This window comes from Oculina patagonica, chromosome 9 (assembly GCF_052425735.1).
Source record: "Oculina patagonica isolate OP01 chromosome 9, crgOcupat, whole genome shotgun sequence".
Classification (NCBI taxonomy): Eukaryota; Metazoa; Cnidaria; class Anthozoa; order Scleractinia; family Oculinidae; genus Oculina; species Oculina patagonica.
Window position 1 is genome coordinate 20895347 of NC_135766.1, and position 25411 is coordinate 20920757.

Here is a 25411-nt window from a genome sequence, read left to right on the forward strand (position 1 = left end):
GTCGGTCGGTCGGTCGGTCGGTCGGTCGGTCGGTCGGTCGGTCGGTCGGTCGGTCGGTCGTTCGTTCGTTCGTTCGTTCGTTCGTTCGTTCGTTTATTTATTTTTTCACTGTTTTTCCATTTTGACAGAAGTCTCGTATTGTGCCTTTGGAACTTCCCACTTGTCTACACATTTCAACTGTTATCAAGAACATTCGAAAACTGACCAGTATATTTGAAGCTTTTTAGCGCCTCTTGCGAGAGGAGACGAGAGAAAGAGTCACGCCTCTCGATATATAATGTACCAAGTAATTACAAACAGTAACTTTATTCACCGAAATATTTAAAGTCGTTTTAAACTGGTCCAGATACTAGGAGCCCTTCGGTGAACACAGCGGTAACCACACCCGCCCCCGGACGAATGAAAATAGACTGAACCATACATACATTCTTTTTTTATATAAGAATACAGTTTTTCCGACCCAGGCTGAATATTCTTATTTTTCTGCCGATTGTAGGCTGAAAATATTCTTATGAACATTCTTAAAAAATACTGTTTGACATTTCCGTTTTAGCAAGTATTGGGTAATCAATTACAAGTGTTTGGTGTCCAGATCTGTATCGTGTTTACATTGTGCACGTGTACCATTGCTTTTCGTTGCAGCCTGGCCGTTTTGGCTTTAAATTAAGCATTCCTCACAGAGACAAAGTGACGGAAATGAAAATTACCTGATTTTGTTTCGACTAAAAACTATATTCTTTTCAAAATCTAAGCTTCCTGTTTATTCTTAAAGTATTCTTAATAATTCGCAAATTTCAGCCTCGATATTCTTAGAAACTAGATTCTTATAAAATAAAAAGAGTGTAGAACTTAAAGTAATCAATCTTAGAGACCGTGCAAGTTATGACTTTGGTAATGCTCCCTTCAAAAATACAAAAAATATGCCTATTTTGCTAGCAGTAATAAAAAGTGCAAAAATTATGCTCGTTATAACAAATTATGCCAAAAATTATGCTAGCACAATAAGGGCCTATCCATCATCAAAAAGAGTTTTACCGTTGTCCCTCCTGACGGAGGGATGACTTTTTGAAAACTTAAACAGTGTATGAAACTAAAAACAATAACCTTTCTGCAATCATTTTAAAGGTTGTGCCTGAAATTTCCTCGCTTTGATTTCGTAATTTGATGTAATTACACAAATAATATGACTTTTAATATTGCGTGACATGACATTGCTTCGCACATGCGTGAAACAGTTGTTGACCTCGCTTGACTTAACCGACGCAAAAATAATTTGCTCTGTAAAAAAAATAAGTATTTAACATGCCCAAATACGTCCTCACTTACTTCAACCTTCGAGGCAGAGCAGAGCCAACTCGCATGGTGTTCAAAGTAGCTGGTGTAGAGTTTGAAGACCGTCGTTTAACATTCGAAGAATGGGGTGCAATGAAAGAGAGCATGCAAGCTTGTGAGTACACACCTTTTGTGCATGTTAATTGATTTTCTTTAAGGGCGCCGCGGTACAAAATTCGCGCGTTTAACTTTCCGCCGTTTTAATAAAGCGAAATGTTACCCTATTTCTTTCAAACTAGCTGTAATTACTGGTATGTCAGAGGTTTCATTTCTATATTTCAAACGCGAGCGGCATATCTGCTCTGTCTGCTGATAAATTGAGTCGCAAGCTAAGACCACCTGGCGTGACCTTTATAAATTATGCTCAAACGTTGTGTCTTTCGACTATCTTTAACTTTTTTAACTTCGATTCCACAGTGTTGCCAACATTTATTTAAGAAAGGGATTGAAAGAGCTAGATTTCACATACGGTTGGCCGGAGTGTGGGGGTAAAATTACAAAATCCCTGAAATCTTGATTGTTATATGAAAATCAATTCCTTTCATTTTGCCGAGTCATTCTTGACTACCTGTCACAAACAGCAAACTTTCGGGCTTTGTATTTGTTCAAGAGGATGTAATTAAGGACCGAAAAGGGGGGTAGGGGGAGAGGGGAGGGGGGGGGGGAAGTTGCGTCTTTACAAAAGAGAATGGGTTTTCTGGATCGCGTTATGCGCTAAGAAGGTCCTTCAAAAAATGCGTGGCTCGCAAAATTTTAGTTAAATTTAAGGGGTCTCGTTGTCTCGATTTTTTTTTTTTTTTGACGCCTTCTCGGAGTCTCGATTTCTTTTGCAAGGTTAAAAAGGTCTCGGGCTCGCAGAAAATACATCAGTCACAGCGTCTCGCAAAGTCTCGCATTTACCATTCGACCACCCTTTACAACGTTAGATCGATTTTTATAAACTGCTATAAGAAGTTCCTTCAACAAATGTGTGTCTCCCAAAATTCTAGCCAAATTTTAGGGGCCTCGTCGTCTCGAATTTTTCTTTAACGCCTTCTCGGAGTCTCGATTTCTTTTGCAAAGCTAAAAAGGTCTCAGGCTCGCAGAAAATATATCAGTCTCGCAACTGAAGTCTCGCATTTACCATTCGACACCCCTTTATAACGTTAGATCGATTTTTATAAACTCTGACAACAGAAGCCAGTTTTAAAACATGTTTATTTGCTTGAATTCGACACAACTTTCAATCACGATCTTATTACATTTAATACTAGGCTGTCATCTAAGATAAGCGAAATTATTTCATTTCAAAAAGCTCACAATATTAAATTGTCTACAAAAATCTACACGGTTACAGTCCGTTTAAACTGCCTCGCGAACTTTCAAACGACCGCGGCGTGACCGCGTTTGGAACGCGTGATTCTATTAATGGCGAGGGGCGGGATTGTAGGGCAGTTCATTGTTGGACTTCTTGTCGATACAATCGCACATGCATTTGTAAGCACCGCGCATGCAGAAGCCATAGGTATTACCGCTGACTTTCAGACAGACGTAGAAAAGCCAGTTGCACTTGCGGCAGCAGTCGAAAACTTGCTTGCACACATACTTCTTCTGGACTTTGCCTCCCGGCGGCAGCAAGATGGCGGCCGCATCCCTGCACAGCACAGGGAAGTTTTCGTAGCTGAGGTATTTGTGCTGGTCCTGATCGAAGAAAAAGAAATAAATAAATATCACTTTTATGTTTTTAATCTTCTTTATGCCATGCAATACGTGGATTAAGAAAAAAAGACACGCTGACTTAAAGTGATGGCGGAGTGCATTCCGTTTTGTTTTGCCCTTGGATTAAATTGACACATATTTTTACACTTACGCTCACGGATCTCCCGGGTGGTGGTGGTGTCGGAATGGGGGAGAAGGAGTGGGGGTTAAGCTGTGACGGACACCCTAAATCGCTTCTTACTATACCAACCGGGGTTAAGAGCCGGCAAGGAGAAGCCATCCCGCTCCCTCAATCCCCCCCCCCCCCCACACACACACACACCAATAAAAAAAACCTTCCCTTTTATCTACTCAAAATTGTCTTGTACTGGGGAAATTGCATCACCAAAAACAGATAGAAAAGAAAACTAACCAATTAAAAGAACACTACTAAAACCGATGATATAAAGAAAATCAAATCTAAGGTTTTTCTTTCAGAAAGCTTTCGCTCAACATTTAACCCTTAATTTAAAGATGTTTTTTCTCGGCTAATTTGTAGACATGGCAAGTTTAGAGAAAAAATCAAAAATTCGTTATATAGGGCCTTACCCGCACGTCGTGTGGGAGTCGAGCGTAGTGTAGAGTATCGCAGACACCATCGCAGTCGCAGTTGTGAGGGTTTGGGTGTACAGCACTATCGTTGTTTTTGTCTTCAACGTTCTCCAGTTGTGCTTCCAGGTTCGCTGGAACTTCGTCATTCAACGCAGCCATAAGGTCCTCGCGGCGATCGCTACTAAAACCGTGTGTGGACATGATGACCGCAGCGAAAAAACAGAGACTGAACAGGAACGACTTCATCTTGACAAAGAACGTGTTGAGCTAGCGAGAACGTCGTTCGCCGAAAAAGCAGTTGTGCACTGAAACAGTGGGGTGTGGATAAAAAGCTTTTATATCACGAAAGCGGAATTTTAATGAATTTTCTGTACGTGTATGTGTTTCTAACATTTCATTCGTTGATTCAAGAGTTTTAATTAGCCTTTGTGTAGAACTTGAATTTAATTGGCTCATTTCATGATTCATTGCTTCATTCGTACGTGTGTATTGACTTTGATTAAAAAAAAAAAACAAGAAAAAACAAAACTTAATTCAGTTTTCTTTTCACAAATTTTCAGTGTTATAACTTAGTTTAGAAGCAAAATAAGTTAAACATTTCGCGAGAATCGTGTAGACTTGTAGTACTATTGTTTCCCGAAAACATCTTTTGTGCACGGGAATTTTTCCTGTTTTTAAAAAATGCACTGTTTGCGTCGGTATATAAGTGGGCTGACCCTGCAGAAATGATAGTTCTATATTTGATGTCCTCTAAATCTTTTAACAATATCAATTAAAAGTTGTGTTCCCTTTTCGTATTCACTGAAGCGAACATTAGATAATTAATATATGCTGCGTCATTAGTTTTCAGTCTAGCTTTTTAGCGATTACATTGAAATTACCGATTTTCCCTTTCGTCTAAGTCAAATTACGTATACTGTAAGTGAATTAAGATTTCTTAACTGAATCTGTGCTATACAAACAAAGTAGCCTTCTAGAGATGTGACTCTAACAAGAAACGAGCATCTCAGATTTTAAAAGTATTGATCAGTGTTATTTTACTTCAAGGGCTTGACGCAGTAAGACACGTTCTTGAAAGCCAAAGTTCAATGTAGAAAATAAAAACTCTTTTGTTCATAGGAATTTTTCCCGTCGTCAGTTCGAAAACATCTGTCTGTGTGTGTATGACTCTAAGGACTTTGTTATTAATCGGGCGGGGCCTGGGCCCGATTCATAATCTGCACGGAATTTTTTTTTTTTTTTTTGTCGGTAAATCGATCCAGACCCACGCGGCCCAGCCGGCTCTTCTGTCACGGTCCACGGTCACGCAAGATTTAATATTTAATAGCGATCAGCCGATCACTCGCGTTTAACATGAACACTCTGCTCTCTGAAATGTATAATTTTGTTTCATTCCATATTTTACAAGAAAATATAATCACATAGCGAAAACAAAGACCGCTTGGACATGTCCAAGCTATTTAAAACTACCACTACGTCAGACCCATGTCACGCGATCTCTCGCTTGTAGCTATAAATAATCATTCATCTATTTTCTGTTTGAATACTCTGCGCTCTTTTGTGTGAACTATTTATTGTTGTGTTACTCAAGCGTTTGGCTCGGAGCGAGTACAAGTCGTACAATTTACCCGGAACGTGTTAAATATTGCAAAACGACGACCTATTTTCTGGATATCCCAATTTTTGTTTTGAGTTTACGGTATTTTGAGAATCGAAACGTTATCGAAACGTAAGTTGCAAGCTCAGCAAGAATGTGTCAAAGCACGGGATACACGTCATCGCGCCAGGGGAATTACCAAAAGCTTGTCGGAAGACGCTAAACGGAGAAACACAATGGGATGGCCTTAGTCTACTCTTTATTTTGGCGTGATTTGGCTTTCTTTTAAATGAACTGGTTTGGTTTATTTTATTGAACTCTCGGAACGAAATAAATATTTGCATGCGTAAAAAGGCATTTTTCCGGCTAGGCATGTGGTTTTAAAAAGCAAAAGATGACGTGGTAAAGGAAATTCATGTCACGTTCACTCCGTGACTAACGCAAACACGACTTGTGTGTTTCTCAAGTGACTGCTTTTCTAAAGATTTTACTGTGCGGCACCGTGCCTTTAAGCCAAAGCACTGAAAGAGGTCAGGAGGTCAAACATTACCCGCACGATTATAAACTGCTTGCAGTTCTTGTTAATACTGCAGTGACTCTTTTTTGCATTATATTTGCCAATTAAAGGGACTGTGTCATAGCTGAGTTATTTGCCAAATCTCGCTATGAAACTTAATGTTTGCAAATAAATTATTTCTATGGATCTAAATGACAAAACCTTAGCTTCATTACAAACAATTATGTTTCCCAGGCGTTATAGGTCGTTTAAATTTAAAGTTACAAGGAAACAAGATTAATTTGAAAAACTGTTCAGCCAAACAGTATTTGAAAAACCCATATCGCAATCCGTTTCAATCTTCTTCACTTTTAACGCGCTTAATTTTCACCTCTCCCCATTTCCCAGCCCGTACGGAACACGAAAGAGGCCCCTGCGGAGGAGAGAGCCATCCGTATCTAACTTTGGCTAAAATCCGTGACACAATCTGTCCCTTTAATGTCGATGATTAACAAGAAATAAAATGAAAGGCACTGATACATTAAGCTCTTTGCAATATAGAATAAAATAAGAGCAAAAAACGCATTAGATAGATTCCCTTGCCTTTCATCAGCATAGCAGAGTGTTAAACGATTTGTTTCATATTCTTGCACGGCAGAGAAAAATTTGTACACGAAAAATCCGCTTTACATGTAAAGTATTACATCTTTGCATTGATTGTGTTTGTTAAAATACGTTGGATAGAAGCAAAAATGCCAACAAATAGAAGTGAAAGAATTATAGATTTATATAAGACTTACATAAGAATTATATTAGTTTATAATTATAGACTTTTTCTTTGCGAAAAGAAAATATTTCTGTACAATGGTATTTTTTCCTTTTTTTTTGCAAGAGTGTTCTGAACAATATTGGCCCTTTAAGAATGATTATTGTATAGGTGATATTGCTTCTAAACAGCCTGCGTACTTCGTCAAGGACGGGGCTTTCTTTAATTAGTTTAATTAAAAGTTAAGGATGCGTTAAATTTTCCGCATCCATTGAAGCGAACATCTAGTCAGATGATTTGTATTCATTGAGTTATTGTTAAATTCGAACTTTCCTGAGCGAAAACCTGCCAAGATAAGAGATTACATTTCAAATTACAGTAACTTCAATTCTTTAACTGAACTAACTCTAAACGAAAATTATCGCCTATACTGGAAGTTCGAATATAAGGGCCTGATTACATGAGCCGGGCTGGCCCGGCTAGCCGGGCTGGCTCGGTTTGCCGAGATCTCGGAACGTCTGTTAAACGCAACAAAAATCAACATCGCGATTACATGACAACCGGGCCAGCCCGGTTAGCCGAGATCCCGGTATCGCGATGCCGGGATCTCGGCTAGCCGGGATGAAAATTTTCCATGTATCGCGTTCACCGGGCCAGCCCGGCTAAGCGGGCCAGCATTAAATTTCTCTTCTGAGCACAATCCGACGAAAAAATCAATGCAACTCCTTCTAAATAGGATGTAGAGGTAAAGTAACCCATCCAGATGCATAAGTGCAAAAAATTAACCACCAAATAATTTTTTTATTGCCGGAAAAAGGTGATTAAGATCATTCGTGCTCTGATCATTTATGCTAAAACCGGGCTGAAAGTCGTCTCGGCAAACCGGGCCAGCCCGGCTAACCGGGCTCATGTAATACCGGGCTGAAAGTCATCTCGGCAAACCGAGCCAGCCCGGCTAACCGGGCCAGCCCGGCTCATGTAATCAGGCCCTAAGAGGGAAAAATGTCAATATTTAAAGGGTGTTATTTTACTTTCAAGAGTTTGGTGCCATGTGGCACGTTCTCGAACGCCAAAGTTTAACATACAAAGATGTTTTTGTGTAATAGATTTAAACTTCTTTTGTCCATATGGTATTTTTTCCTGTTTCTTTCGAGAGTGATCTGTTAGCGTAAAGGTGAATGGGCTGGTCTTTTCAAGGACTTTGTTATTGCAAAGACTCTTTTTGCATTCTATATTGATGTAAATGGTTAAAATGAAATTCACTGGCAACAGGACAAAAACGCTTAACTATTACAACTTTAATAATACAGAGATTTTCTTTCCTTTCACTTGTCTAGCAACCTTCTGTTTGTTTTATGACTTTTTGCATCCTTGCACGGTAGAAAAAAGGCTTGGATACATAATTAATCATGCATTATAAATAAAGGCGACTTTTATTAGCTGTGATTACGGATTACATCTCTTTTTTTAATAGGTTTTTATTCAAGTTACTTCGTTGTACAAGCTAAAGCGGAGAAGACCTGCTAAAATTTTCTAACTGCATTGTGGTTTGCTTTGTCGGAAGTTAGTTTGATTAAGACCCGACCGTTATTTAAACTGACTGTTATTTTATTCCTTAGTTTCTGCAAAAGATTAAAATCATCGGACGCTAAATTCAAAAAGGAAAGCAAAGATAGAAGGAATTTAAGATGAAATAGCACTGATAAGTTTGAAATAGTCAATGGCGGATTTATTGTTTATAGGGAACCGTCCTTTTTTGCTTTATAGGAGGTTTTGTTACTTTCATTTGCGTTTCAAAGTTTTTATGTTGAAGTCTTGAAGACCTTGTAGGAAAAAAGGAACTGGATTATAGATTTTCAAGGGAAACTCAACCGGTATGGTATAGCAATGAAATCAACTCGTATTTCCATGTTAACAAATTTTATTGCAGTCTTCAGGTTATACATCAATTCACTAAAAAAGCTTAGAATATATACTGAGAGCATTCGGCAACTATACAAAGGAAAAATTATGTCAGCTTATTACAACATAACGAAGCGAGCTAAAAGCTGTCAAACCACAGCCAAAAAGAAAAAAAAAATGTTCCTAAGTTCAAGCCAGTTTATCAAACGAAAAAGTTTATGGTGCGCATCTCGTAAATCACAGCCTAAGCCAGCCACTTTAGCGCACTCGGTAGTAATTCTCTGGTGGATTGTGCTTCGCCAGACATTTGCACATACACTTGTAATTCTCTCGGTAGCAGTACGACGGGCCTCCGTAGAAATACCTCAGTAGTGCGAGGCATTTGGCGTACTTAGCGTTGCACGCTCGGCAACAGTCGAACAGGTACAGACAGAGGAACTGACAGCGGTATATGGGCGTCTTTTTGAAAACCACTGTGGAGGCCAGCACACAGTTTATGGGTGCGTCTTCGAATAGGTGGAAGCTGGCGTTGTTCTGTTGAAACAAAAAAATTAAGATTTCAGATAACATCCTTTCAATATTCTTCTTGCACAAGCATGATTCCGTAAATTTGTAATCTTGAAACTGTCTTACAAAATTAAAACCGGCTCAAAAAATTACGGTTAGAGATGAAATCTTTCATCATGATATCAATATTTCTTTTTGGCCGAGTCAGTCTGTAAAAAGGTGTGGCAATACCTAAAACCTATCAAAGATCGTGGTAATAACATTTTCCAATCAGCTATATTTTCGTATTACAGTGAGATCTATCTCTCTATGATGTTACCCGGAAAATAAATACCAACAGCAAGATATCATTTAATATTTACCGTTAGATAACTCGGCACCTCCAGCTTGGAGCATGTCGGCTCGCAGACAGACAAGCATTTTGTAGACTCATCGTTCTGAGGAACAGGCGCTACGTCGGCGGCGGATTCATCTTCGAGCGTTAGGTCGGTTATTTCGGGCAGAAGTGCTCTGTGCTCGGGACGAAAAAACCTTTTAACGTGCTCCTCAGTGCTAAAGCCGGCATCCACCAAGACAATGGCGAGCGAGAAAGTCAAGAGAAAACCGAACGTCTTCATGCTGTGATATTGCAAATAACTGCGTATGTAAAAGCTCGAAGGGGGTTTTACTGCGCCAAGAGCTTTTCTGCACTGAAAGCCTCGCTTTGTTTAAACGATCTTTTATATTACAAAGACAGGAACTTTTTTGTTATTTATGCAGTACATTGTCACTTTACGTATTCAACATTAAGTGGGTTATTTTTCATTAAGTGAAATGACGTGGTCTGATGAAAGAAATTAATGAACAATTGATAAAATTATCAAATATAATTGCTGTAATTTAAAAGGCGCCGTCATCGTCGAGTGAAGTGCAGGAAAACAATAACGTTATGACCTTTTAAAAATGTACATCACGTTTGGGCAAAACAGGAAAATTCCGTTCCGTTAAACTTTCACTGAGAAAACGTTTTTAAATTCAAAAGTTAAAATAAAAATTTGATATTGTTCGAGGGAAAATTCAAGGAATCGAATTTCTAACATTCCTATTTTGAAAATTAAACCAAACCTTTCAGAAACTCGAAAATTAAAGAACTTTATTTAGTAAATCGCAATTATCTGTAGCACTGCTCCTTTACAGCGCCAACAAGATTTCGATGTAAAATATCTCTTTATAGCTGCAACTTCACTTATTAAGAGAAAGTTCTGTCCTTATTCAACTTCCCTAGCTATTACTCCAGCAATGCACCCTCCCTTGCGCTTATTCGCTTGTGCCATTTATTTTCCCAGTGCCACCCCCCCCCCCCCCATTTACTCCTGTACACCCCATTAATTCTAACGTTCCCTTTTCCCCATTTTTGCCCTTACTCTAACTCATTAACTTGTAAACATTTTCCCTTTACTCGGAATCTTCTAATTCCATACCCCCCCCCCCCTCGCCAACCCCGCCGGCTACCAATCCCTACATGTATGTTCCATTACTCATTTTCCTCCAACTTGATCACCTCCACCAACTTACTTCCGTGTTCCATTCACTAAGTATCTCCAATCCATTAACCCCCATTGCCCCCCCTTCCCCGAAGTCCCCTCGTCTAATTTTCGCCAATATTCCCTTGCAATTTATGGTATTTTTTTTAGCTCAATGTTGTTGATTTAGTTCTGATTTATGTATTTTTTTTCCTTTTAGCTGGTAAAGCTCTATTTGGTCAACTACCTGTACTTGAAGTAGATGGCAAAGTAATTGCTCAGTCGTTTTCTATCTGCAGATTCGTGGCCAATGAAGTGGGTAAGTCTTTGAGCATCCTCGGATACCCAGGGGCAGTGTTAGTGGCGGGCGATACGAAGTAATAAACCGGGCAGAAATCGTAGCGACGAGACGAGTTCTGTCCGGTTTGTTACTTCGTTTGGCCCCCCACTAACTGCCCCGGGTCCCCTAGGATGGTAACGGTCTTCGTGACGGTACATGATGTTTAGCACATCTACAATCATCAACTTAATTGTAAATATGTAAGATGAGGCTCGTTAGATTCGCAGCAAAAAACTGAGTTATTCGACCACCAAGATCTCGTTGCAAAGTACGCGGAGATCTTGCCGAGGTGCTAAGCGCCTGGACCCCTGTGTTGTGAAATACAAGTCCTAGTCCCAATCTCCATTTAGAGCACGTGTTCGCCGGTCTATGTATTGCCTCGATTTCATGTAATAAAATCAGAGTTGTAGTTTGTACAGCCATGTTGAATGTTTTCGTTCACATTTCATAGAATGCTAAAGCATAACACACTGAACCCTTCGGCGAATAACACAGCAATGAAATTTTAACTGACTACTGACATGTGGACCTCCCTCCTCCCTTCCCCCACCATTACAACCCTCTTCGAACGCCCATCGACAGCATTTGAGTCATTTCATGGAAGTGAATGAATCTCGGCGAGTTCTCGGCGAGATCGATTCTTTATATCTCGCAAACTATGGACCCACTCTCACCGAGATCTATATCTGGCCTTCATAGTCTTTGTAAATTGATCGTTGTATTAGCCTATGACGGCGCTGTTCTCTCACTGAGACATTACCAGGCCATTCTTGTCTCCAGAGCCGCTTGTCTCTCTTAGCCGGTGGAGCCTGTGCACGAGCAACAAGTAACTCTGGAGGCACACGATAGGATTGGTTAGATTTTAACAAAGGGAGTTTCAAATAAAGCCAATCAAATCAACCGTTTAGAATCTCGTATGACAAAGGGATTTTAAAACGGTTCGATTGGCTGTTTCTTTTGTTAAAATCTAGCCAATCAAATCATGTGTCCTCAGAGCTTCTTGTTTCTCGTGCACAGGCTCTGCCGGCTAAGAGTTACAAGCGGCTCTGGGGACGAAACTGTTGCCAGGCAATCCTGTCAGTTTTTCCCCTGAAAGTTTGAGCAACGAGTGCGAAAATTAAGTACCGAAAATCGACTCATAGTACGGCAACATATTGTATACTATTTAAAAGATCTTATCGAAATTCATTTGTCTTAGTGACCCCGTAATTAAATTCTAAAGCATTCTCGAGAAAATTAGAGTCAAACCTTGTCAAAATGTTTATAACGCGCGCCATTTTGTTTTGAACTGGCGCGAAACGTCCGTTTTAACTGAAATATTGACAATTTCAAATCCATTTTTCTCTCGCGGGGTCAGCTTGAGTGCTAAATTTTTGGCAGGTTTTTGTTAGCTGTACTTAAACTGTTACCATGCTAAGAGGTCTTTTTGGTAACTTTAGTTTTGCTTGTATTGCTCGAATGTTGGGCGGAAACCATCTTAACTTCTCGGGTGTTAATGTTTAATAAGATCTCGTTTGGTACTCACCAACAAGACACATCTCATGCACTTTTACGTGGTTACTTGTAAGTAAGAGTGTCACGGCTGTTAGGTTTTTCTTGTTAACGATAAACTAACTTGTTTTTGTACATAACAGTGTTTTGTAGATCCCTGTTTTAATTCTCTACCTAGGCCTTACTCCGTCCACTAATTTAGAGAAGGCTCAAGCAGACATGGTTGTGGACGGTTGTTCTGATTTTGGCGCGAAACTTATTCCACCTCGTTTTGAAAAAGATGAAGCAAAGAAGGTGAGCTGTTCAACGATAGTGTGATTCGTGATTGTGAGATTTATTTTACGGACTTTCCTTAATTAGAATACAACAAGAAAACATTTTACGAAGTTTTGGCGGGAAAGTTGAGGATGAAGACAACAAAGCAAAAAGCGGAGTTATTTACTGTAAGGTTGGCTTTTCTTCGAATTAATTCGCTATTTTTGCTGGCAAGCTCTCCCTCCAATGTGTCCGTTTATCAAATATGGCCGTTTTCGACTCCCCTGGCAACGATTTCTTCTTAGGAAATTGGAAGAAGATTAATAAACTTAAAATGTCACAGATAGAGTTTTTGCTACGCGCAGTTGTCACGTTTACCTAGTTCATCGCACTTTGCAGAAGCTACACATGCGTTTCAACGTATTTGATTAAAAAATCTTTCTGAAACATTGCTGACTAGTTTATTCTTTGTTGTAGGCGGAGCTTATGAAGCAGGCAGAGGCCGCTACACCGGTGTTCTTCAAGTGCTTTGAGGACATTCTGAAAGCCAATAATGGTGGTCAAGGCTACTTTGTTGGTGATAAGGTGAGAGCAATCTAGTATACACCTGATTGAATGGTTGACCATGTGAAAAGCATAAACGGTGAACGATAAGACCGAATGACATCCTGTGTAGACAGCCTTGGTAATCTTAGTAATATTCCTTTTATTGATAATCAAGATATTTTCTTATTTTGTGGCCTTACGAGCATGACTTATGCAACCGGTCATATCATAACGTTTATTCTGTCACAAAAAGGGATTATTTTTCCAACTTCCCAGTAAACATTTGGGTCGCGTCGTTCATGGTTTACATTTTTTACGGGTATACTTTTATTAAATCAGGTATATATAACACAGTCAACACAAAACGCACAATTTGCTACATGTTCTTAGCTTATCGATTTCTTTGTTCATTTTCAGCTATCTTATGCAGATATTATAGTCTTCAACCTGTTAAACGCCGTTTTCGCAAATGGCAAGCCAGAGGTTCCCAAAGAGATCAAGGATTTCCCCTTGCTTGTGGGGCATTATGAACGAGTCAAGGAGATTCCTAGTATCAAGAAGTGGATCGAGGAACGACCTCAGTCAGACATATAAATTGCATGGCTTGTGACATTGTGCTTTCTTTTGACGTGTATCAGAGCAAGTGCTTAAATAAAAGCCCATGTTCTTTGAACAAACCATCTCCACTTTTCTCCCCTTGTGTATAGCAGACATGACGTCTTTAACTCTTTAAGCTTGAGTCGCAACCCCGGCCGAGAGAGAATTGGGGAGAAGCGCCAAGGAAAAGCATGCTGCCCTGTTATCTTTAACTTGAAGATGTTAAAAGAGAATTTTCCCTCGCAGCGAGATTGGAAAAGCTGGCGTGGTTCAGCCGAAATGCGTGAAAAGGGTTTTTCACGTCATTTGGCAGGTTCTGCTAACGTTAAAAAATAACTTCTTTCTTTCTGTCAACTCTGCTTGCTCGATATAGAAGGCCCTTAAAACGGGTGTGCAATTTTTTTTTTTCATTCTTTATTGCCGAAAAGTATGAAAACAACATCAATAAATCGGGTTTAGCATGAGCTATGCTAGAGGCTAATTTTTAAAGCGCTTTCTTTGTCGTTAGATTGTGGACGTAGGTATGCTACCCTGTTAATTTCAACTTGAAGATGATAAAAGTGAAGTATGATTTATCGATCCCAATTTATATCTCGAGTACAAATTCAATGTTGAGTATACTATCCTATTGGAAAAAATACATAAATCACAGTTTTAAGACAAATTTATTGATCTAATTGTGATAACTTTATCTGCGGACCGCTCGTGACGTTTACATGACCGTTTTAGGTCGTTTCTCGATCCAGGCTTTTATCTCAGGGACATTCATCACTCGGTTGTAATGCTCTACCAACAAGGGGAACGGTTTCAGTTCTTCAGGAACTTTCATCTCTCCCTGGGCCAAACGACTATTCAGGATATCAAAGAGGAATACATCGGCGTAGGAAAGCTAAACGAAGGAATGGGAAAAAGAAAACCTGAACATAAAAGTACAATCACGTCCCCAGAGTGGGAAACACGGTGGCCAATGGTTAGCGCTCTGGACTCCGGATCGAACAGTCCGGGTTGGAGCCCTCGTAGTGGTCATTGTGTTGAGTTCTTGGGCGAGGCACTTTACTCTCATAGTGCCCCTCTCCGCCCAGGTGTATAAATGGGCACCGGAAAATTTAATGCTGGGGGTACCCTGCACTGGACTAGCACCACACTCAGGGAAAGGGAGGGGGGGGGGGGGGGGGGGGAGTAGAAATACTCCTAGTCGCTTCATGCTACTGAAACCTGGATAACTTCTAGGTTGATGGGCAACTAGGCTTGAACGCAGACTCTACCTCGTCCCATAGCAAGCTCTTTGGTCAACGCCCACAACGCCTGCTCTGACGAAGTCCGATTTGAAAGTCCGGTCATGGCAGACTTAAGGCTCGCGTTTATTCCGCTCAAAGCTGATTAGAAATGATCCCTCCCTGTGTGCTAAAAAAAATCCGACTTGGACTTGACCAGGCTCTCCGTTCTTGGTGCTGATCAAAAGAAAGCTAGCTATGGGACGAGAATGAAAAACATAACAAACAATTTGAGGATGTCGTTAGGAGATAGGGTCTCTTAAAACTTTCAAGTCCAGTAAGAAATAAAATTGTCAATTAATGTACATCCTTGTTTGGTAAAATTTGTCCGCCCTTCTAGCGTCTTTCCATCTGTTCGTCAGTCGGTCCTCCGTCAGAGCGTCAGTCAGTTAGTCAGCCACCCGGCCAGACCGTAATCCAGCCAGTCAGTCAGTCAGTCAGTCAGTCAGTCAGTCAGTCAGTCCATCAGTCAGTCGGCCAGTCGGTTGGTCACTCAGACCGCTGGTTAGCCATAGCCAGTGAGCTAGTCAGTCAGTCAGTCAGTCAGTCAGTCAGTCAGTCAGTCAGTCAAGTGCTTTTTTGACTTTTTAAGGGCCCGGGACGGACCATTATTTTCTTGGAGGGGGGGGGGGGGATGAAAAATTTTCCTCTGCAAACTTTTTTTTTAGTTTATGCACCTCTGCAAACATTTTTTTTCGAAATTCTTACTATTTTTTATTATACATATCGTGTTTGCAAACAATTTATTTTGTCTCTCCAGGCCCTGCAAACATTTTTTTTTCAATATTTTTCATCCCCCCCCCCCCCCTCGAAAAAAATAATGGTCCGTCCCTAAGTGCTTTTTTCTACTTTTTAAGTGCTTTTTTTTTTTGAAGTTTAAAAACTTCGGGTGATAACTTGATTAACTGTAACATCAAATTCTCATAACTGTAAAATGTGTGTAAAGAAATTGTCAGTCGGTAAGGAGGTTAGTTAACAGGATCCAATCACATTGCTGTAGAACAAATGAACAACTGAAGTGGTATTATTACCTTGTCACCGGCAAAGAAGCCCTTTCCTCCCTTGTTGGCTTCCAAACGTTTTTGTAGGAATGCCAATTTTGTCGGAAGGGTTTTTTCAAAGAAATCCTTCTTCAGCTGTTCCTGCAAGGCAAGAAATTGAAAACCCTCATGGAACTGAGATGGATTATATATTTTCCATTTTTTATTTTATAATTTTCTCTCTTATATAAAAGTGGAACGTAAAGTTATCAAAACACTCAAAGTGACATGTTTGGATTAACAGTGGTCAAAGACGTAAAAATTGCATGCCTGCGTAGGACTCTTACTCTCCTTTGTTTGAATGGCCTCGAGCGTCCTTTGAAGCACCCTGGAGTCCTCTGGAGAAACCCCGCGATGAATTAGCATCCCATCCAGGATAAGGGAGGGAGTAGAAATACTCCTAGTCGCTTCATCTACTGAAATCGGGAAAAGCTAGCACATCGGGCCAGTTCCAGGTCAAAGGCGGTGGAGCAGGGCGGGGCTGTAGCCACCCAAAACGAAATTTTGGGGAGACTCAGACCCCCCCCCCCCCCCCCGCTCCATTTTTTGGTGCCGAAAATATCGCGAGCGCAGCGTAAAATTGCTTTCTCAAACTATTCCGTCTCCGTGAGTGAGTTCAACCATCATCGAAACTTCTTTGAAAGTCTTCGGGAAACTTCATTTCTCTTCGGAAAAGTTCGAAAAATGATCGAAAACGTTCGTATGGCCTTCAAAGAACAACTGAAGGATTGTCGGAAATCTTCAATCTAGAAATTGCACAGAAAACAAAAAGTTGCTAGAACGGGAAGAGTTGCCCCAAATATGAGAACCAACCGAGTATTTTTGGGTCATTCTTAGTCCCCTCCCCCCCCCTCCCCCCACCTCACCACGTTGCAAAACGCTTCGTCGCCTCTGTACGTATGGAACTGGCCCTATGCACTGAGAGGGCCCGGAACTGACTTCAGAAAGGCTAGCTTCTTACCTTTTTAGTTTTGTCCTTCTCGAAGAACATTTTGAGCAAATCAGGACGGAGGTCATTTACAGCGTCATATATCATATCAGCTTCTGCCTTTTCCACAAGATCACTAGGACAGTAACCTAAAAAAACGGACAACCTTATCAATATTGTGTATAAGGAGGGTCTATTATATATAGGGGGTCTAACATTCCGCAAACCACCATAATTTGTTCTCCCGCAAACTGCAAACCGCCATCATTTCTTGACCATAATCCGCCAGGTTAATACGAATATACCCGCAAACCAACACTGAAAATTGTTTTAGCCACCAGAGTGGGGGGGGGGGGGGGGGGGAGTTCGTAACTGCTAGCCCACACGCAAACCTGCACAAGGCTCCGGACTCAGACAGAATCTTGCCATCTTCTAGCACCAGAAAAGGTATTACACCAAAAGGTGGTCTTCCAGCTAAAATAGAAGGTCAAAAGATGGTAAACATGACGAAGAGACAAAGATAACATTCGATCCCCCGAAAGAGGCGACCCTCTTGAAAGAAGCAATAACACTTTAAGTGTTATGGCTTCTTATCTTTTTATTGCGGTTGTTAGCAATAGAGCTCAATAAAGCAGTAAAGCCAAATTTTAGCAACATAAATCCCTGGACGTTGCGACCATCCGAAAACATGTTCCTAAAGTTGAGATAGGCAAAGTAGTGTAACGGCACCTTGTCTCATTTGTGATGAATGAAATCAATGGAAACACTGAAATAATAGATTACTAAGGTAGAAATACACTAAAGTCTGTTCAAAGGAAGAAGCCAAATTTTGGGTGTGGTTGTACCCTTATTTAATTCTGGCCCATTTCCTCACTCTTAACCGGTTTTCCAATATGTCGAATCTTTCGAATGGTACATCGCGTTCGTGTCACGATGTAGTTTCTTTTGTGATGAATGGTCATGAGTTAAACCAAAGGAGCAGTCGAAATCAGGTGGATAACGAAACTATACGCAGGAAAGCCATTTCAGAAGTCATAAAGCCCCCCCCCCCCCCCCCCCAAGGAGATTGAGACGGATTATTAATAAGAATGAATTTGCGACACAAATTTCTGCAGCTAATTAGTCGCCATGTCATTAAGTGGCACGGAACGTTTTTCTTCATTGTTTCCAGCCGACAATGATCCACGGATCCTTACAAATCATGTTTGTTCGCTGTCTTGACAGTATTTTAATTTGGAATGGATATCATATTAATACTTCTAAGATGCAAGCTCTTAACTGAACTGCGTGACTTTTCCGTTTGCTGACTCATATTTATTGCTTTGTCATGCAAAACTCTGCACCTCCACCCGATCAGAAAAAAAACATGCGATGGTCACTTATTTTTCACTCAGTTTAGGCAAACAAAAGATTCAGTTAGAATGGGAAATTTGCCTTCAAGATCCATGCACACTGCACAAAACAAATTTATTTTCTTTATCGTTATAAATTTGTAAGATATTGAACTCATCTCTAACTGCATAATGTGGCGTTTTGAATATTTATCTTTGCAGAGCAGATGAACTTGTTTAATACTCACAAGCTTTCTCCTTGGCCCATTGTTCAGCGTCTAATCGAACATCTTCGTAAGGTATGTTTCCAAGGGCGAAACCAATTCGAGTGGGCTCTGCTGCACCGCGAGCAGGGAAATAATACAACTTGTAAGGCATCTTGTAAAGTTCTGAAAGTTCACTCTAAACTGCAACTCCGGTAATCAAGGCGAAAATTACTAGTGTCACGTGGTAACGGAAGACTGCCTCCGGTGCCTTTTTAGCGGGGGTAGTGGGGATGGGGGGAGGGGGGGGGGGGAGAGAAGCCACGGAGAACAAAAATGTACGTTCGTGGATTGTGGGTACGTTGCTTTGAAGATCAGTTTTCCTCGAACAGGAGTCAAATGAGAGGCACCTGTGTTTCTGGGGCAAGTAAAAGATAAAAAGATATTTGCCGTCGGATTCCCATGCAAACACTGGAATTTCTAACCCCATTGCCTAACGGTCAAGATGGCATCGAAAACCGTGATAAGGCCTATTGCGGATGCGTTAGCCATTTTTCGCGTCCGCCCTGTTAAATATACCCATGCACAAACTAAAACGATAACAATCATGATTTTACAACATTTTATTAAACCCATCCTTAAAATCATTTGTATTCCCTGCAAGATAGTTCTTGTTCAGTTTATACGCTTGACTTTGGTCGTTTCTCGATCCAGGCCTTTATCTCAGGGATATTCATCACTCGGTTGTAATGTTCCTCCAACAAGGGGAATGGCCTCAGTTGCTCTGGAACTTTCAGTTCTCCCTGAGCCATGAGGCTGTTAAAAATGTCGAAGAAGTTTACATCGGCGTAAGAAAGCTATATAAAAAAAAACGAACATAAAAAGAAACGAAAGAGGAAATAAATATGTTGTTGTAGGGCTGCAATAAGTCTGAACTTTTTGCGTTACTGGCCCGTAAGTGTTAACAGTTCGTTACTGAACTGTAATTGTTATGATTTTATATTGCTTTACGAGACTGTATTTATTAAGATTGCGTTACTAGACTGTAGGAGTTACGTGACTGGACAGCTCACAAACAACTGTTATGATAACTACCTTTTCACCAGCAAAGAAACCTTTTCCTCCATTGTTAGTTTCCAGAAGTTTTTGAAAGTTTTCTAACTGCAACGGGAGGGTATTCTCGAAAAAATCATTTTTGAGCTCTTCCTGGAAGAAAGCAAGGTGTTGTCATCATTTGAATCATTATAGGATCCTATAGATTTCAAGCAGGTAGAAAACAGACTCAAAAACTTGCAAATGAAAGTCGCTGATAAATGAATATGAGAACAGAAAATTGGAATGACACCCTATTGTAATTTCTTTATTTCTGTAAAAAGGCAAAATTGTGCAAGGAGGTCTAAAACTGTGTCACATTAAAAATAAAAATAAAAACGTTGACACGACACCTTGTGAAGAATGCAGATTACGACGGTCGCATGTTCCTACCTTTTTAACTTCGTCCTTTTCGAAATAAAATTTAGACATGCCAGCACGGAGGTCCTCCACACCGTCAAAGATCATGTCAGCTTGAGCCTTTTCCAAACTATCACTTGGACTAAAACCTGTCGAAACAAGAATCCCAGTGTAAAGGCTTTGGAAATATAGCCACAGGGATTCCATAAAACAGACTTCCTGTGTGTTTTTGACATAGTCATTCTGATTGATTTTACGTGACGCAAGGGTTGTCCATTACTACAACAAGTTATAAAACTCGTACCAAAAAATAGGTCCGCATACGAGTACGCAAAGTGTTGGTAAAAGTTGAAGTCTGCTGTCCGAGCCACGTAGCCCAGCAAACCAGAGTTTATCCCGGTTTCCGTAGCATTAAGAGAGTAGGATTATTTCTACTCCCCCTGGATGTACAAAAAAAAGGAAGCCACGAGCCATGCGGCCTACACTGCCGGAGCTTATCCTGGCATTAAGCGGCTAGGAATATTTCTACTCCCCCTCCCCCCCCCCCCCCCCTCAATGGGATCTGGTCGTAGTCCAGCGCACTAACCATAAGGCCATTACAGCCATGAACGTGTACATACCTGCCAGCCTACATACAAACTTGCAGATGGCACCTGACTGAGCGAGGATCTTCCCATCGTCCAACTCAAGAAATGGCATTTGACCAAATGGGGGTCTTCCAGCTGAAAAGGAAAAATGCGACTAGTTGACAGAAAGCACAAGGCACAAGAAGAACAAACTAAAGCAATGGGCCGTGGAAGAAAACGTGACGAATTAAAGTGTCTTTTTTTTTTAACTGCATGTTTCAAAATGAAAACAAACGATTACAAATCACTTCTGACAAATAGTCTCTACTGGACACCACAATTGCGTTCCCATATGGTTGTTTGTAGTTTTCTTCCAATAAATTTAACTAAATAAATGTGATAACAACCAAGTATTGTTTTAAGACTACAGATATGACATTATAAGTCAAGCTCTTTTAGGAAAAGCAATCAGGCGAAACTCATTTCGTTATCAGTGGACACGCAATGTTTTCTTTCATCGCTCTTTCTTGCTGAGCCAGATTCTTTAGCCTTTTAGATGTTTGAGGCGAAAAGCCGAATGTTGTTACACAATTTGAATGATTCAGAACCTGCTCAAAAGCCAGTGGGATCGCTGAATGCTTTACAAGATGGATCGTTCGTGCACTGCAAACAGCAAGAACAAATTAAATGACATTCTGTGCAACAAGAGTTACATGCAATTTAAGTGTTCCATTATTTGTCACGGGCATCAAACATCTTGTTGAACAGACTCTGCCGTACAGTCAAGAAACTTTGTGCTCAATCTCTTGAGGAATCAACAACCCTCCTTGTGTCATCTTGGTAAATATATTTAAAATACTGACAACAAACTGACAGGAAAACACAGGGATCTGTAATTGTAAGGCGTCAGAATGGATAGGAGTCAATTCATGCATACTCACTAGCTTTCTCTTTGGCCCATTGATCCCAGTCTAATCTAACATCTTCATATGAAATGTTTCCCAGAGCAAAAGCAAGTCGAATTGTCTCTGCTCTACCCCGGAAATGGAAATAATAAAGTTTGTAAGTAGGCATCTTTCATCAACCTGTAGTTCACATGTGTTGGTCACAAAGCATTACTGTTGAATGGAAAGCATGAACTTGTGAATTTTGCAAAGTGACAACGGGGGGGGGGGGGGGGGGGGGTGTCAAAGGGTGGCTATTTAACGACAACATAAAGTGATCGTTTAATTCAGCATTAGAACATTACAAACTCACCAGCAAACATGTAGTCATCTTAGCTTTACTACGCATTTTTTTTTTCTCAGCGAAATCCTTGTATTATACTTCAACAAACTTTGGTTTCAAAATGTTATTTAGATAATTCTGTTACAATGAAATTGCATGAAAATTGAAAAAAATCTACATTCATAATGAAAAGCAACGGTTTTTTCTTCTTTATACATATGAAAGGAATTTTTTTATTCTTTTAGACAAACTTTTGAGCGTCTTTTTACAGAAGCTAGCCTACGAGCAGGCTCTGTATTTGGGGAAAACGTGAATTGGCGGATCTGGGATTTTTCTCAGGAGGGGTTGCACCAATAAACCACTTCGTTTGTTTTTTTCTTTTTATTTCTTTTTTCTTTCTTCTTTTTGCAGGAATCTGAGCAAAATTGTTGGAAATTTCAAGCATTTTGCGGATAACCTAACTGTTGAATGGTTTGCGAGTCTTGTTTAATTTTGGTCAAATTCCACGGATCTGGCCGTCTCGAATTTTTCTGTAGCGCCGTTAAGAGATCTCGATTTTTTTTCACGAGGCCAAGGAAGTTTCCGACTCGCAGAAAAGATTCTAGCCGCGCGGTCTGCCTTAGTCTCGAATTCACCAAGTGTCGCGTGACAATGAATGCAAATAACGGCTGCCAGTGCAAGTAAGCGTTGTGTGACAATTCAATTACCGTTCTAATCCGGTTCTAAGCAGTCACTGTATATATATTCTATTCTCTGTTCATAGCGAATTTATTTTGGTAAAATGTCGGGTTACAAACTTTATTATTTTGATGTTCGTGGTAGAGGAGAAATAGGTCGACTCGCCTTCGCTGCGGCGAATATAGAATTCGAAGATATTCGTTTAACAAGGGAGGAATGGGCGACAGAAAAGGCATGTGAGTAGAAATTTATTGCATGTAAAATTAGCTTGTATGCCAAACACTAAATTTATTGTTGCATGACCTATCGTGTAAAAGATCGGCATTTTTATAGTCTTTCTGAACAGAAATCAAGGAGTTTGATCGTTGGTTGAGTCGGTGCTACGTTTGTTTTTAACTACAGAAAAACAGTGTATTTATATTATTGACCAAACTCAAATGTTTCAAAGTAGCATCGCCAAATTAAATATTCAGATCCAACTATTTCTTATAATCAACATTCAACTATTAAACAGGATAATAAGCACGTTCCGGTTGGCACGATTCGTGAAACTGCATGTTTTGATCGATCTACGACAGCGATAAAGATAGATATTTATTCGGGTGTAGGGCAACGGCCCATCGTCGTTTGGTCGATTTTTTGTAATATATTCATTGTTTGTCACGATGACACAACAATCTCTCTCAAGAACAGTAACGCAAGCTTGCTCCCAAACCGGCTAGGTAACTATGAGTTAGCCTGCGAGCAGGCTCTCTATTCGGGGGCAACGTGAATTGAACTCTTCCAGCGCCGAAGGCGCGATCTCGCGAGTGCCGCAGGCGCGAGTTGGCGAGCGAAGCGAGCCCGCGAACAAACCGCTCGAGGAGTTCAATTCACTTGGGCGCTCGAGGAGTTCAATAGACCTCTTTAAATACGTTAGCTACGTTAGCTACGTTATGTTGTAGATCACGCGACGCTCTCAATAGCCTGCGTAGCAGGCGTCGAAAGGGGAGGGAGGGGGAGTTGGGAAGAGAGAGAGAATTGTTCCTTTGTCTTTCTGGAAATTATTAATAATAATAATAATAATAAAAGCTTTTATTTATACACGATAATTTTTTTGCAGCATAGTATTGTCGTGTTTACAAATTATTATTGAAGCTAACTAAACCCTTAAATAAAAAATTAATCACTACAAACTAATCATTCCAAAAAAAAAAAAATAAACAACCTCTAAAACCCTAATACTTTAAAGCACCCCTTTTCGTTCATTTCCACGTGAATTTGTTTGAATTTGAAAGAAATAATTCTCAAGGGTAGCATCACGTGGTCTACAATGGGACAACAAACAAACGAAGCTAAAGAGGTCTATTCACGTTGCCCCTAGCCCCACAAACCGAGAGCCTGGAACAGGCTACGTTGCCCGCGAATAGAGAGCCTGCTCGCAGGCTAACTATGACTAACTAACTGCATGTAGACGTGTTTCCTCGGACGTTTTTTCCCATGTTCCCATGTGGGTTAACTGTTCTCAAGGTTACTTGATAGACTGAGTGTCGGAAAACCCACATCAAAGTAATTACTCTGGCCAATCAAAAGAGTACAGGCGAACAAGTAAACCAATCAAAATTCGAAGAAAATGGACGTACAAGATGGATTCCGGAAAAGCGTGTGCGAAAGTTCTGTCGAGAGTATCTCCATTGGTTTTGGTTTCACTCCTGATTTGTTGAGACCATGCAGTACTGCTTTTTTAAACCAGTCACTAAAAACAAGCCGCAATCACGGATAAAAACCGAAATCGTACTATTATTGTTTCAGAACTTTTCTGACACGTGTATGTTTATTTCATTCAGCTGGCAGGTCTCCTTTCGGTCAAATACCATTTATTGTGACACCTGAAGGAAATGCACTTGGCCAGTCTAATGCAATTATGAAATACATATGCAGACAAGGAGGTATGATTCTGTTCTGTATAGTTAGTTGTGGGAACTTAATATTACCACTAACAACTGTCTTTCTAATTCATTTTACTTCGCCGCTCTTTATCGCGCCGCAAAAAAAGATAAAATAAAAAAAAACCCTCTGGTACCCAGGGTAGGCGGTGGTTGATGTTTTTTTTTTGTGAAAGGAAAACGATAGATCTTAACAAAACAAACAAACAAAAAACGCAAATTTGCAAGCGTTTGTATAGCTGTATGTTTAGTGCTAGAAGTACCACAAAGTCAGCAACGGTTTGATGCTTAAAGGGACACTGTCACCAGTTTCACTTCAAAAACGCAAGAACCTAAAGACATATGAAAACTACGAATAGTGGTCCAATTTTGTTAAAAATCACCATGCAAGTTTACTGAAGTGATATTTTTGTGATGCCATCAGGAACTTTAGATCTCAACTTCAAGTTTTGTCCATGTGGACTGAAAAAAAACCCTAAAAGTTATTGTGGCTCCCTTCTTCCTTCAACAACAATTTTACTTTAATTTTACTTTTATCTAAAAATATATAATCTTAAAAAGATAAAAAAGTGCACAAGGGACTTAATTTTTACCGAAAAAAAAAATCCCCGTGACAGTGTCCCTTTAAGCAAACGAACGGCAGTCCACCGACAAAGCATCACGAATTAAAGTCCTTTCCGCCGTAAAACGACATCTTTTCATAGGTTTAAGCCCAGCAGAAAGTTTTGACGAGGCATTGGCTGACATGATTACCGACGGAGTTGAAGATCTCCGTACTGGTTTGGTGAATATTTACCATGAGAAAGATGAATCTAGAAAGGTACTTTATTCATAAGATTTCAATTTGCTGAGTAGGAAAGATGAGTACAGTTTACTTACTTTACCTTTCGTGATTCTTTTATACATTGTATCATTTACTTATTCTTTCTTTGGTTTCGTTCGTTTGTTCGTTCGTTTGCTCGTTGTTCGTTCGTTCTTTCGTTCGTTCGTTCTTGTTCGTTTTTCTTTCTTTCTTCTCTCTCTTTGTGTTCGTTCGTTCGTTCGTTCGTTCGTTCTTTCATTCGTCCTTTGCTTCGTTTGTTCGTTCGTTCTTTCGTTCGTTCGTTCGTTCTTTCTTTCGTCATTTGCTTCGTTTGTTAATCCTTTCGTTCGTTCGTTCGTTCGTTC

At 40.2% G+C, this 25411-nt stretch overlaps 6 protein-coding genes across 7 annotated transcripts in view; 2 read left to right on the plus strand and 4 right to left on the minus strand.

Annotated features, from left to right (window-relative positions):
• Nucleotides 1-1244: 1244 nt before the first annotated feature.
• LOC144666433 (glutathione S-transferase 1-like) lies at nt 1245-13700 on the plus strand. The gene is made up of 5 exons (XM_078527870.1): nt 1245-1447; nt 10612-10710; nt 12401-12516; nt 12955-13062; nt 13441-13700. Exons 1-5 carry the CDS (start codon nt 1303-1305, stop codon nt 13615-13617), a joined length of 645 nt encoding a protein of 214 aa, XP_078383996.1. The 5' UTR covers nt 1245-1302; the 3' UTR covers nt 13618-13700.
• Nucleotides 2512-3938, minus strand: LOC144666453 (uncharacterized). The gene is made up of 2 exons (XM_078527894.1): nt 3619-3938; nt 2512-3012 (listed from the first exon to the last, which is right to left on the minus strand). The coding sequence occupies exons 1-2, from the start codon at nt 3865-3867 to the stop codon at nt 2737-2739; spliced, it is 525 nt and encodes a 174-aa protein (XP_078384020.1). The 5' UTR covers nt 3868-3938; the 3' UTR covers nt 2512-2736.
• Nucleotides 8348-9656, minus strand: LOC144666451 (uncharacterized). Its single transcript, XM_078527893.1, has 2 exons — nt 9252-9656; nt 8348-8916 (listed from the first exon to the last, which is right to left on the minus strand). The coding sequence occupies exons 1-2, from the start codon at nt 9504-9506 to the stop codon at nt 8641-8643; spliced, it is 531 nt and encodes a 176-aa protein (XP_078384019.1). The 5' UTR covers nt 9507-9656; the 3' UTR covers nt 8348-8640.
• Nucleotides 13701-14266: 566 nt separating the features above from the next.
• Nucleotides 14267-18614, minus strand: LOC144666435 (glutathione S-transferase 4-like). 2 transcript variants are annotated; one of them, XM_078527872.1, is made up of 5 exons: nt 18442-18614; nt 17235-17336; nt 16896-17011; nt 15926-16036; nt 14267-14509 (listed from the first exon to the last, which is right to left on the minus strand). In XM_078527872.1, exons 1-5 carry the CDS (start codon nt 18569-18571, stop codon nt 14333-14335), a joined length of 636 nt encoding a protein of 211 aa, XP_078383998.1. In that variant the 5' UTR covers nt 18572-18614; the 3' UTR covers nt 14267-14332. The 2 variants fall into 2 exon arrangements, with proteins under 2 accessions (XP_078383998.1, XP_078383999.1); XM_078527873.1 differs by lacking the exon at nt 17235-17336.
• A 399-nt stretch (nt 18615-19013) lies between these two features.
• On the minus strand, nt 19014-21527 carry LOC144666434 (hematopoietic prostaglandin D synthase-like). Its single transcript, XM_078527871.1, has 5 exons — nt 21356-21527; nt 20469-20570; nt 19882-19997; nt 19492-19602; nt 19014-19253 (listed from the first exon to the last, which is right to left on the minus strand). Exons 1-5 carry the CDS (start codon nt 21486-21488, stop codon nt 19077-19079), a joined length of 639 nt encoding a protein of 212 aa, XP_078383997.1. The 5' UTR covers nt 21489-21527; the 3' UTR covers nt 19014-19076.
• An 824-nt stretch (nt 21528-22351) lies between these two features.
• LOC144666432 (glutathione S-transferase 1-like) overlaps nt 22352-25411 on the plus strand; it is a 26146-nt gene continuing 23086 nt past the window's right edge. The window contains exons 1-3 of the mRNA XM_078527869.1: nt 22352-22555; nt 24146-24247; nt 24949-25064. Coding sequence (XP_078383995.1) covers nt 22423-22555; nt 24146-24247; nt 24949-25064 — 351 coding nt within the window. The 5' untranslated portion in view covers nt 22352-22422. The remainder of the gene's footprint in view (nt 22556-24145; nt 24248-24948; nt 25065-25411) is intronic.